The sequence below is a fragment of the Nicotiana sylvestris genome, chromosome 11 (genome assembly GCF_000393655.2).
Source record: "Nicotiana sylvestris chromosome 11, ASM39365v2, whole genome shotgun sequence".
NCBI classification, from domain to species: domain Eukaryota; kingdom Viridiplantae; phylum Streptophyta; class Magnoliopsida; order Solanales; family Solanaceae; genus Nicotiana; species Nicotiana sylvestris.
The window spans coordinates 135,702,976-135,717,336 of record NC_091067.1 but is presented as its reverse complement, the minus strand read 5'-3'; the positions used below and the strand labels follow the sequence as shown (position 1 = coordinate 135,717,336).

Here is a 14,361-nt window from a genome sequence, read left to right as displayed (position 1 = left end):
TTTGATTTTGTCAAGGTTTATCTTGATGCCTTGTTGTGATACTAGGAAGCCTAGGAATTTCCCTGAGGTCACACTGAATGCGCATTTTTCAGGATTTGGTTTCATTCTATATCGCTTGAGTATATCGAAGGCTTCTTTCAGGTGGTTGATGTGATCTTCTTTCCTTTTGGACATGACCAACGTATTATCTATGTAGACCTGCATGGTTTTGCCGAGTTAGTCTTTCAACATTCTTGTCACCAACCTTTGATATGTCGCCCCCATATTTTTTTCAGTCCAGAAGGCATCACCCTGTAGCAATACGTTCCTTGATGGGTGATGAAAGTGATTTTCTCCTGGTCCTCCTCCTCCATGAGGATCTAGTTATATCCCGAGTATGCGTCTAAGAAGCTCAGCAGTTCGTGGCCGGCTATTACGTCAATGAGCTGATCGATATGGGGTAGTGGGAATGAGTCTTTTGGGCATGATTTGTTCAAATCTGTGAAGTATACACACATCTGCCATTTTTCGTTCTTCTTTTTCACTATGACCACGTTGGCGACATATTGGGGGTATTTTATTCCTTGATGGAGCCGTTTTCCAGCAGTTTTTCAACCTCCTCGCGGACTGCATCATTTATTGCGGAGTTGAACTTCTGCCTAACTTGCCTTACCGGGGGTAAAATGGATCGACGTTCAACTTGTGTGTCGCTATCTCCTTCAGGATACCTGCCATGTCTGCATAGGAAAAGGCAAACAAGTCTGCGTTATTAGTTAAGAAATGATGGAATTTACCTGGTTCTTGAAGTTTGTGGCCGATATAGGCTTTCTTGTTGTGGTCGTTATCATCAAGTTGGACGGATCGAGGTCTTCTACGGTTGATCTCGTGGCCTCTATTATTTTGGGGTCTTTTATGACGTCCTCCCTCTTGTCACTGCCCGACCTCGACCCTGTTAATTTCTATGCCTCCTTTGCTTTTCCATTCATTTGTTGGGTGTATGTACAATCCTGGACAATGCACAATAGCATTCTCGGGAAGTGCGTTGTTCTCCTCGTATACTGAACACTCCCTATGGTGTGGGAAATTTGATAACTTGGTACAAGTTGGAGGGAATGGCCTTCATGGCATGTATCTAGGGTCGACCTATTATGGCGTTATATGTCGTATCTTGGTCCATGATGTGGAATGTGGTTTCCAGAGTGACGCCGCCGGCCAGAACGGGGAGTGTGATTTCTACGGATATTCGTTCAACTGCATTGTTAAAACTAATTAGCGTGATGCAGCGTGGCAATATCTTATCCTCGAGTTTCATCTTTGCAAGCACTCGAGGGTGGATAATTCACGCGTCGTTCCATCGTCCACCATAATACGTTTTACATCTGTATCTAATATGCGGAGCATCATAGTGAGGGAAAAACAAATCGTGGGTATTCGACTTATCGAAGATGATACTTTCTTCGAGTTCGTCATACCATTCGTGAGTGATCGACCGTTTGAGGTTGTGGATCGTGATGAACTTTACGCTATTGATTGACGCATCGTCACCGCCTCCGATGATCATTTGGATGGTACAAGTTGGTGAAGGTGGTTTTTGCGGCCCCTGGTGTTGTTCACGTCCTCGGGCAATGTTGGCCCTTCCTTGATCGCTCAACAGCTCTTTCAAGTGCCCTTGGTGAAGCATATTTACGACCTTCTGCCTTGCAGTCCTCTGTTTTATGACCTCGCTCTTGGTGGAATTCACAGAGGGCATTGGACTTCCTGGTGCTTAGATCGGACCTTATTTTTTGTGGCCACTTCACTTTTGGGCCGAGTTTCTCCAATGCGTACACTATTTCTGAAGGCGAGACACAAAATTGTGAGCAGATAGCAAAGGGGGCATACCTCTCTCGCTCCGGTGAGTCCCTATTCTTGGCCTAGATGAACCTTTTTCAGGATGGGAGGTCGTCAAAAAGGCACCCATGACATATGGTTGATGCCTTTCTCGGTTGGGTCTTGGAGCTGCTAGATCTCTTCTGGCATCGTTTCTTGTGCCATCGTTTCTTCAGTCTTTCCTGAACTCGCCCTGTACCGATGTTAACTATTGGGTTCGTGCATTTAGGTCGTCTTCGTCCGCGCGGACTTCGGCACAGTAGGCATTATATAATTCATCCCAAGTGGTTGGGGGATATTTCATAAGCCGACTCAACAACTTTCTAGTCACCCTCGACCCGTTTCTGTTCAGCCCGTTTTGGAAAGCTACTATAGCCATGCCTTCTGATACATTTGGTAAGGTCATCCTCATACGGTTGAATCGAGCAAGGAAGTCCCTCAGTCCCTCTCCAGGTGATTGTTTTATAACAAATATATCGTTCACTCTTGCCTCCGCCTTTTTGGCTCCGCCATGGGCCGTTACGAATTTGTTGGACATCTCCTCGAAGGTTTCAATGGAGCATGCAAGCAGCTGCGAATACTAAGTTAATGCGCCTCCGGTGAGGGTTTCACCAAACGTTTTCAACAGGAAGTAGGATACTTGTTCTTTGGCAAGGTCGCTCCCCTTTACCGCAGTGACGTAGTGAGTCACATAATCTTTAGGGTCGATTGTGTCGTCATATATTTGTAGGTAGGGTAGAATTTTAAAGGTATTAGGTATGGCATACGGGTCGGCTTCTCAATATAGGGTTGTTCCACGAACCGACCCACATCTATTTTTGGTAAGAGTTTTGGGGCACCCGGTATTTTGTCTACCCTTTATTGATGTTCCTTCATTTGGTCTAGTAGCATTTTGTTCTTGTTTCCATTTTTTTTATATTCCTCAGAATGGTTGTGAGGGTGTCGTCACCTGCATTACTAACATTGTGAGTGATACCTGTTATTGGAGGGGGAGGGTCGTGCTGCTCGGCCGCTATTGGTGCAACGCAGGTCCTCGCATTCTCTCTGGTTGCTTTTTGGGCGGGCATGTAGTGTGCTTGTCAACCAAGCCTCAAGTAATTTCTTCATTGCTGGTGGCACCTCTTCCGTTGTAGACGTGGAAGCCCCTTTACCGTGGGACATTGTGATACTATCATGAGGGAGGGGCGGGCCACTTCACCTTGGAGAGCCGTCTGGCATTACATCTTCACCCTCCGTGTCTGGAACCTCGTTGATGGTGTTTAAGAGATTGGTGGTGAGATCGGCCACTGCCTTCATCCTTTCTTCTCTGTTACCTGTCATGTTAGATCTGTGTGTACAAGAGAGTAGGGGGTTCTGCATTTTTTTTTTGCCAGTTATAGATCTAGAAGAAACTAAAATTTTAACTAGGAAATCCCCACAGACGACAAAACAAGTGAAGTTAGGTAGCAGAAAATATTACAGATATATTGGCTCCTTGATTATTCCTCCTTACACTAAAGATGTTGTCTGGACTATTGTAAGAAAGGTAATTTAAAAACTCTAGTGTTCTATCTATGCTGTGATTATTCTTTTTTACCATTATCACTTTGAAGCTTAATATTCATATTCATTTGGCTTATATTTTCTCAGGTGAGGACTGTTACAAGAGAGCAAATGAAACTAATCCGCGAGGCTGTTCATGATGTAAGTTGCTACACTTCACCTTCGGTGTGAAGTGCACCTGTAAAGGAATTACATAGATGCACCACAGAGCATTATGGTTGAGCTGGACACTAGCTGGGGACAGCTGTACATTGTAGCTAGTTAGTTGATTAATTAAGTCGGTTAGTTAGTTGTATATATTGCTAGATACAGTAGCTATTTAGGCAGAGCTTCATTTTCTGTAATTGCATCTTGATCATATTATTCTAGAAGCTATCGATTTCTCCTTGCTCTGTCTTTATTCTTCTTCTGCTCCTAATCTCTTCGATTATGGCTGATAATCGGCCAACTTAACATGGTATCAGAACTAACTAGCTACTCGATTGAGGGATTTTTCAAAAAATTGACAGTGAAAAACGAGGAATTCAGAGATAGTGTAGCAAGCAAACCCTAATTATTCAAATTCAATAGCGATTAAAAAGATAGTTACTGAAAGTATGAGTGATACTTCAAGCGGAGTCACTGACGGTAGCTCGATGGTGATTGACCACAATCTTCCTTTATTCCTTGGTGTCGGCAACACTCCTGGCGCCGTTCAAATTAGAATGCAGCTGGTCGGAATGGAGAACTACTCGTTGTGGAGTAGATCCATGAAAGTAGCTTTGCTAGTTAAGAACATGCTACGTTTCATATATGGCTCAGTGTGACGTGAAGATTACAGAGGAGATCTGGTGAAACAGTGGAATCGCTGTAATGCAATGGTGATTTCTAGCTTACCAGCAATGTAAATGCAAATTTACCCAGTGGAATTCTCTATAGTTCAAATGCATTTCGTGTCTGGAATGATCTTCAGGAAATATATGACAAAGTTAACTTGACGAGAATCTATCATTTTCTTCGAGCAATTTGTACACTAAAACAAGGTGTTTCACCTATTTTTGTTTACTACTCAAAAATAAAAGACCTTTGGGATGAAATGGATTCAATTCTTGCTTTTTCTTCTTGTAATTGTGATGAATCTAAGGAGTATGTGGTTCATCTCTGAAATCAGGGGTTACTACAGTTTCTAATGGGACTTAATGACTCATATAGCCAAGTAAGGAGTCAAACATGATGATACCAACTCCTAGTGTAAATCAAGCATATACTATGCTGGTGCAGGATGAGAGTCAGAAAGCAACTTCTGGAATGCTAAATTTTGGGGGAAATGGTACTGAACCAACAACCTTATTCACAACAAAATGAGGCACATGAATGGGACAGGGGAATAGAAAAAATTACAATACTTACTTTGACTATTGTAACATGAAAGGACACAACAGGGAAAATTGCTTCAAGCTGATGAATGTGAGGTTTGTCAGATCAAAGGTCACACGAAAGAGAACTGTTATAAGGTGATAGGATATCGAGTTGATTTCAAAGGAAAAAAGGTGGTGAATGTAGGGGAGATTATGGTTAGTAGTCAGCTGGTCACACGAATACACCAGTAGCACCATTCTTCACTAAGGAACAATACAGTCAAATCTTAACAATGTTAAAGAAGGCAAACATATTTGATGCAAGTGTAAACTTAGCAGGTAAACCTCTACTTTTTGCATTAACTAACTTGAAATGGATTGTGGATTTTGGGGAAACTAACCACATGATTGGTGAAAATTCCATGTTTGAACACTGGTGTGTCAGTTACTAATTATGCAGTTGCAAATTCTGGCACAGGTGCAACTTCCAACTGGTGATTCAGCAGGTGTCTCTCAGATTAGAAATTTCTCATTGACAGGAGGTGAAGTCCTCAAAGATGTGTTGTGTGTTCTAGCTTATAAGTTCAATCTCATATTTGTATCAAAAGTGACAAGAGATCTGAACTGTTAAATCACATTCTTTCCTAATTTTTGTATGTTTCAGGATCTCTTCACTGGGAGGGTAAAGGAGATTGGTAGAGAGGTAGATGTGCTATACGTTCTGTGTTTACAAAATACAACAGTCCAGTTTGAAAATATGAAATCTATGACAGCAATAAGCAGTGTACCTGCAGAACTCTGGCACAAGAGAATGGGTCATGTTCCCATGTCTGTTCTTAGGAAGTTCACTACTTTTCAGAATAGTGATAAGTTTTGTATTACTCATTGTGAAGCATGTCCTTTAGCAAGACAAACAAGAGTTACATTCCCAATTAGTAGTAGCAAGGCAGATAGTATGTTTGATCTCTTACATATGGATGTATAAGGCTCTTATAAGGTGCCAACACATAATGGAATGGGGTATTTTCTTATATTGGTTGATGACTACTCTAGATGGACTTGGGTTTATTTTCTGCACCTTAAATCTAATAGTGTGGTTTTATTGAAGGATTTTATTGTGATGGTGGCTACTTAATTTGGTCAGAAAATTAAGGTGTTTAGATCTGACAATGGTTCAGAATTCTTCAACTCCAATTGTAGTAATTTGTTCAAAACCAATAGAATTGTTCATCAAAACTCTTGCCCTTACACTCCACAATAAAATGGAGTGGTCGAGCGATGGCACAAACATATATTAGAAATAGCTAGAACAATAAGAATTCAGGGACACTTACCTATCAAATTTTGGGGTCAATGCATCATTAGGGCTGTGTAGATTATTAATAGGTTACCATCTGTAGTACTGGAAAACAAGTCTTCTTATGATATTGTCTATGGGAAAGCACCTTCTTTGCAGCACATGAGAGTTATAGGTTGTCTCTGGTATGCCACAGATGTTAGAAAGAAGGATAAATTTTCCCTAAGGGCAATCAAATTTGTTTTACTAGGATACGGTGCAAATCAAAAGAGGTATAAGCAGTATGATATAGATAACAAATCTATTTTTGTTAGTAGAGATGTCACATTTCATGAGGACATCTACCCTTTCCAATATCTGAGTCCTCCTATTAATTTGCTTGATAGTTCTCTGCATCACATACCTACACTAACCCCTATAGAAATATTTCCTTCCAGCCCATACGACTTGCTATTTAATTCAGGAAAACAATCACATGTATTGAGGGAACCTGAGATGGAGGTAGACAGGTTCATCATTGATCCAATTGAGCAACAAGTGCAACATCAGGATGTCTTGCCTAGGGCAGACTCTCTTTCACCAACTCAAGATACACATGTTCAGTCTTCAACTTTCATTTCTCAAGAGCAACTTGTTAATAAAGAGCCCATACAGAATGCAAACAGGTAATCAGGGAGAGTCAGTAAGCCTCCTATCTGGCTCGAGGACTATGTAACTCAAGGCAAGGGAAAGATAGTGGCAAATACATGCCTTTATCCTATTAGCAGTGGTCAGTTATGATTATCTGTCCAAGACTTATCAGAACTTTGTGGCCTATGTCTCAAGCATCATTGAGCCCAGATCATATCAGGAGGCTGCCAAAGATAGCAAGTGGATAGAGGCAATGAAAGCTGAGATACGGGCATTAGAAGAAAATAAGACATGGGAAGTTGTAGCACTACCTAAAGGGTAAAAGGCCATAAGATGTAAATGGATATACAAGATCAAGTATAAGGCAAATAGTGAAGTAGAAAGATTTAAAGAAAGGCTACTGGCCAAGGGCTACAATCAAAAGGAGGGAATTAATTGTCGAGAAACTTTATCTCATGTTGTTAAAATGGTCACTGTTAGAGCAGTTGTTTCTTTAGTTGCAGTTGAAGGTTGGACCTTACACCAAATGGATGTTTATAATGCCTTCTTGCAAGGTGATTTACATGAGGAAGTATACATGGATCTTCCTCAAGGTTTCAGTGCTAAGGCTGGCAAATATAAAGTTTGCAGGTTACGCAAGTCCCTCTATGGGCTTAAACAAGCATCCAAGCAATGGAACATCAAGTTTATCTCAGCATTGACTGGTTTTGGTTATACACAGAGTCATTTGGACTATTCTTTTCTCACCAAAAAATCAGTCAGCAAGTTGGTAGTGATTCTAGTTTATGTTGATGATCTATTAATTACTGGAAATGATCTTGAGCTCATCAATGCCACAAAGGCTGTTCTGCAGAACAATTTCAAGAACAAGGATCTAGGTGAACTTAGGTATTTTTTGGGGATAGAATTTTCCAAAAGTAATGAAGGTATTCTGATGCACCAACACAAATATTCTCTGGAATTAATCTCAGATATGGGGTTAGCAGGTGCTCGACCAATTGGTGCACCAGTGGAGTTGAACCAGAAGCTTACCAATAGTGAATTCGATGCTTATGTTGGCTCATCCTCTGATCGACCACTAGAAGATCCTAGCAGCTATCAAAGATTTATAGGTATACTACATTACTTGACCATCACTAGGCCAGACATTGCTTTTGTTGTGCAATTTCTGATCAAATTTATGCATGCTCCTAAAGCCTCTCACACGGAAGAAACAATTAGGGTAGTGAGATATGTCAAACAGGTCCCTGGCCTTGGTATCCTCATGTCATCTCACGGCTCTCCTACACTTCAGGCCTTTTGTGATGCAGACTGGGCGTCCTGTCCCAATACCAGAAAGTCAGTAACTGGATACTTGATCAAATTTGGAGACTTTCTCATTTCTTGGAGGACCAAGAAGCAGGCAACCATTTCTAGAAACTCAGCTGAAGCTGAATACAGGAGTCTTGCAACCACTGTTGCAGAGATTGTTTAACTCATAGGTCTATACAAAGAATTGGGAGTTTCCTTACATTTGCCTATTCCAATGCGCAATGACAGCAAGTCGGTCATACAGATTGCTGTTAATCATGTGTTCCACGAGCGGACTAAGCATATCCATATTGATTGTCACTTCATTCGGGAGAAGACTCATCAAGGTATGGTGGACACCCTTTATGTTCCATCATCAGAACAACAGGCTGACATCTTGACTAAGGGCTTTCCGATTGCTCAGCACTGTTATCTTCTATCCAAGCTAGGAATAAAGAATATCTTCATCTCTCCTAGCTTGAGGGAGGGTGTAAGGCCCCGAAAAATTTCGCTAAGTAACCTAAGATTTCGTGGTGCCACATGGGCTTATTATAACATTTTATGTGCTATTAACATGGTGGGCATCAATTGGATTTGGTAAATAAGTGTACAAGTCTTATGGTAAGTAATTTGGGGCCCAAGAAAAGGCCTAAGCCTAAGTCCAATTGGAAAACAATTCATAATAGGCTAAGATTTTAAATGAGTTCGCACAAGTCCCTACTTTGAACAAGCATATCAAAATATATATATAAGGTTTTATGTGATGAACAACCTATCATATGAAAGGTCTTCGAATCTAGTTTCCAACGCTTCAAACCGTTCATCATTTGGCATTCCTACACAAAGTTTGATCAAATTACCAAAGGCTAGAAAAATGTGATCTTGTGTCAGATATGCGATCGCAAAAACCATTATGCGGTCCGCATACTCGATATGCGATCGCAAATCTGGTCGCAAACTAGACCAGTGTAGCCCAGTTTTGGGCACCGAGTTTTGTGACGTGTTTGCGGTCAGCATACCCATTCTGCAATCCATTATGCGACCGTAGACCTGCTTTCGGAGGGTAAATCTTCCTATTTTTATAACCCCACCCCATTTTAATATATAGTCTTTGGGGCTTCATTTGGGGTCATTTTTCTACTAATTTTAGAGAGAATTGAGAGCACTTTAGAGAGAGAAGGAGGAACCCAACATTCAATCATCCAATCTTGCATCAATTTTCAAGAATCAAAGAACCCAATCACAAGTTCTTCATCTAAGAGGTAAGATTCTATATATTAGACTTTATTTTCGAGTTTGGGGTATAAGATGGGGTATTAAGGTATGATTCTTGGGTGTAATACTGTTATGTATACATGCATGCACAAATTAGATTTGTGAAAGGATTGTTGAATATAAATAAGTAAAGATTGGGTTGGGAAATGAAGGAAACCTTGTAAAAGAGATTTCAAATCAAAATGCTCAACTAGTATTTGATAAAATGCTCAAATGAGCTGAAACCATGAATACCTTCCTAATTTGTGTTCAATTTTGTTATATCTCAAAGTAGATTGGGATTGCTAGAATTTCCTGAACGTTGTAGTAACTTAAGGAAAGCTTAAACAAGGTATGTATGGCTAAAACCCCGTCTTTTAGAAATTGAGCTCTATTGATGTTTGTTAAATGTGGTAAGAATACTTTACATGAATTGGTGTTGTGACCCTATATTTGTGAAAGATGTATTTCAATATGATCAATGCGCTATTCTTGATAACTTAAAAGGGTGCAATGAATATGAATCATGTATTGAAATGCTAAGACCTTAAATTGAGATCGGAGCTGCATATATTATGCCAAACTATGTGAAACCCTATATGTATAGAGATGTTTGAAGTAATAAAATAAATTTGTATGGAGATGTTTGAAGTAATAAAATAAATTTGGGAAATAGAGTGTGGCCAATGTGCCGAGAACTTGAATTATAATTGTACCTGGTGATGCTTATGACATGAGAAAATATGAAACAGATTATGAAATGAACCTCGACTTTGCTTTCCATAAATGACTTCAATAATAAAGTACCCTAAAGGTTTTATACACAATTTATGTCATAAGTGGGTGTTCGAGATAATGTCTTTCCTTATGAGTACATCCAATGTGATCCGAGTTGTTACATACTTCAATATTGAAATTGTATATTGTCATGATTGGAAAAGAGTAATTCAAGAACACTTGATGAAATTGCTTGCTTATGCCTTTGATGTGTGCTTTTATTGTGGTTTGGTGTATCCCCTCCTTTTTTGAAGAATCCATTGTGTTTAAAGTTCCATTGTTAATAAACTTGAGGTGTATGATTTCTGAAATATTATATATGTCCATGGTTCATGATTCCTCTCATGTGTACTTAATGACTTGTTGTTGAAATTGATGTTGATGTGAAATATGTGAAAATGATGTGAAATTTGGGAAAGAAGAGATTGAGTTATGAAATGTGGCCTAGTGCCAAGTATGATGTGATAAGTTATGGCCCCAAGTGCCTATGAAATGATATATGTGAAATGAATTGATTAATGAGAAGGGAACAACGTCTTGATAAGGCGGCCTAGCCGATCGGGCCGAGATCGGACTCCGCTCAAGATAGCGGTGGTATTGTGAATGAATTCTGGAAAAGAAGGAAAATGAGATTGTGATTGAAGCATATGTATCAAATGAGGCTACCTAGCCGATCGGTTCAAGATTGGACTCTGCTCAAGATAGCGGTGGTATTGGAAACATATGATGAATAGTATGGAATGCCCCAAACTAAAGAGCTATGGAAAAATGATGTGGAAGTTGTATAATTCTTTTATTTGATGATGTGGTGATTGTTAAAGCTTTTGATTGACCTATTTGATTTCTTTATTCTTGTTTGATAGTTCTTTTTAATGAGAAGGTGTTTATGATTTCTTTGTTCTTGTATGATAGCTCTTTCTAATTAGATGGTGTTTAGTTATACATACTAGTGTTATTCGATGGCACTAACGTCCCTTTTGCTGGGGGCGCTACGTCTTTAATGGATGTAGGTGTTTCTATAGCAGGCAGTGTTGGTCGCAGTTAGTGTCGTATCATCCTTTTAGCTGACTTGGTGAGTCTCACTTCATTTCGGGGTCCTGTTTCATCTATTCATCATGTACTTTGTATTTGAGGTATAGCCGGAGCCTTGTTACTGGCATTTCCATATCATATTACTCTTCAGTTGTGTTTAGAGGCTCCGTAGATAGGTTGTGGGTAGTGTCGGGTATTGGAATTAAAGTAGAAATATTGATGTTTGGCAAAGATTTATAAAACTTGTAATATTTTGATAATTATGATTTAAACTGCTAATGGAAATGAAATGGAAGTTGATAATGAAATACTTACTAAGTATGATTAATGGAGTTCATATCCTACTTGTTCGTGAATTAGTTTGGGTAGAATAAAACCTAGCAGGCTTGCTCAGTCAGGTTTACTCGGTTGAGCGCTGATCGCGCTCCTCGATTTTTGGGGCGTGACAGAGGGTGTAAAGGAATTTGATAGATGCACTACATTGCACTAGTGCTGAGCTGGACACTAGATGGGGATAGTTGCACATTGAAGCTAGTTAGTTGATTAATTAAGTCAATTAGTTAGTTTTATATATTGCTAGTTATAGTAGCTATTTAGGCAGAGCTTCATTTTCTGTAATTGCATGTTGAAAAACAAGAATAATTCAACAAATACTATAAAGATCGATCAATGAATATATAATCAGTGTTGGACCTTAGTGTTGGAAAGGAAGTAGGATTCATTAAAAAGAATACAAATTGAAAGCAAGAATTCATAAATCAAATGAAAATGTAACTACAAAGACACATTAATATGTGACTGGGGCAAGTACAATTAATTGAGGAAAACTAACATTGCATAATGAATGGAATATGTTTCTGAAACCATACCATTCTGGAAACAACAACAACATATCCAGTCTATTTTCACATGCGGGGTTCGGAGGAAGATAGTGTGTACACAAACCTTACACCTACCTTGTGGAGGCTCTATCGACCCTCGGCTAAAGAAAGTCATACTATTCTAGAAAGAACTTTAATTATATCATCCATAGATGGCCTATGAAAAGGATCATCTTCAATACAAGCTTTAGCTAAAACAGCTAAACATAATGCTTCTGCTAAAGGGTAATCTTCCCTAAGGCATGGATCAATGAAATTTTTCAATGTTCAAAGCATCCTCCTTCATTAGCTTCCCCTCTCAAAAATGTAATTGAATCCCTCATAAAATTTCCATCAACATCTTCTTTTCCCGATATCAGCTCGAGTAATACTACCCCGAATGCAAAAATGTCCACTTTTTCAGACACTGAGCCATGTACTAGATGCTCGGAGGAAATTTAGCCCCCGAGACTTCCAATACTTTCAATTTCCTTCGTCGTTCCAATGACAGCCTTAGCTCCAAAAACAGCAAGCTTTGCCCTCCAATTCGGAGTCAAGAAGATATTTTTGCTATTTATGTTCATGTGTGTATAAGGTGGAATAGTGCAAAAGTGCAAGTAATGTAACCCTGTGGCAATGTCAAAGGCAATTTGAGTTCTTTTATGCCAACTAAGAGAAGCTAAGGAGTTTGACAAACAATCCCTTAATGTTCCATTTGATGAATATTCAAACACAAGATAAGATCCTGAAATGTCATCCTCGCCATAACAAACACCTCGAAGGTTAACAATATTGACATGATTGATTCTTGAGTGTACATCAATTACTTGTTTTGTGTCCTCAAATCTTATTTTATTGATCAATACTTCAGCATTATCAACACAACCGTTGTATGCATTGTCACTTATCTTAGTTCTTTCACTAAAATTATTCGTCGCTCTTTTCAATTCATCTATATTGTACTCCCCTAAAGAGTACTTTATTCTTGCAAGTAAATCAGGTGATAAGCACGAATTCGTGGAACTTCTAGTAGTCGTTTGAGGGGAATTTTTTGGTGTTGAACCTGAAGTAACAGAGCTTTTATGTATCGAAGAACGATTTTTCTCTGCCTTGAATTTCCTCATGGCCCTTATATATAAACCACAAGCAACTAAAGTTGCAGCAAACAGGAAAAAACCAACAACTGACACTGAAATGTAAAGTTTCTTTAGTTTCAGGTTTTTGAATGATTTTTCTACCATTTGTGTTGGTAAAAAACCAGGAGTAGGAGGATCAGAATCATGTATGCTGAAATTAATAGATGGTTCTCCTCTCAAGGGAACTAAAATTGTTGTATTTGAAAATACAGTGGGATTAAAACTTAAATGGTTAGCACCCCATATATCTTCATTAGAAATATTGAATTTTTCACTTACTTTTCATGTATCATCTCCTGAAATAAAAGGGAATGTGACAAGGTAGTTTAATCCAACATCAAAAAAAGGCATAAGCAACTCTGTACCAGCTTTGATATCATAATTGACATCAGAAATATTGGTTTTCTTGGAAATATTTTTCTCCAAAAGTGTAATGGATTTAACTAAACCTTCAAAAACTCCACAAGCAACGTCGTCGAATTTTGTGTTTGTAGTTGCATGGTAGCTAACATTAGCTTGAAAGGATTCACCTAAACAAGAACATTGAATTGGAACAATTTCAAGAATCTGCGACGACGAAGTGACATTGTTTAAGGTGAGTAGTACATCAGGAGAAAAACCAAACAAGTAAGAAACATCAGATATTGTTGTGAAATCTTGATTAGCTCTATAGATCAAGAATGTTTGACAAGAATCATTTAGAGAAGTGCAAGTATATCTTGTACCTGGAGAACTGATATTAGAAAAACAGGAGGTTGAATCATAGAATTGTTGGCCATAGCTTGAGCTAATGCAGATGCAAATTACTAGAAGCCATTGAAAATTCATGACATACAAATTAAAATTTAGATGGTAAGCATTCTGCTCAAGCATTGAAAATAGGTCCAATGAGATTTAATGGCAGGCCAAGCAGTGAAGTATATGAAAGGAATGACCATTAATTTTTTCTTCATTTCCTTTGCTTTTCTATATTGTAATAACAAATTGTGACTGAGTTGGTAATGGAAATTTTTATACGAAAGGCAACATTAGCAGCCGGCCATTCTGTATCCAACTGTTATCTACTACTACTAGTAATTGGTAAGTTGACGGAAAAAAAAAAGATGGAATATTTTCTGACGTTTGTGATGGAGCCTGGATATGTTTCTAGCTGATAAGAGTGACATAGCTCTTTCCTTATACAGTAATCCGAGTCAATAATTCGGTATTACCTATACAATATTCAGTTTTCAGTATAAAACTTTGCATTATAAAGATAATTTATGTATAACTAATACATCATTCAGCTTACAGTATTAAACTCCATATAGCTTATGTGAAGTTGAAATACCAGAAACAGAGGCGGAGCTAGGATTTAA

The 14,361-nt window shown here is 38.7% G+C and overlaps 1 protein-coding gene across 1 annotated transcript; it reads right to left on the bottom strand.

The window, feature by feature from the left end:
* Positions 1 to 12,325: 12,325 nt before the first annotated feature.
* Positions 12,326 to 13,108, bottom strand: LOC104225167 (protein LYK5-like). Its single transcript, XM_009776935.2, has one exon. It carries the CDS (start codon positions 13,106 to 13,108, stop codon positions 12,326 to 12,328), a length of 783 nt encoding a protein of 260 aa, XP_009775237.2.
* Between the last annotated feature and the right edge of the window lie 1,253 nt (positions 13,109 to 14,361).

Coding starts and splice junctions, on each gene's coding strand:
- LOC104225167 (XM_009776935.2), bottom strand. CDS start 13,108: ATGGTAGAAAAATCATTCAAAAACCTGAAACTAAAGAAACTTTACATT.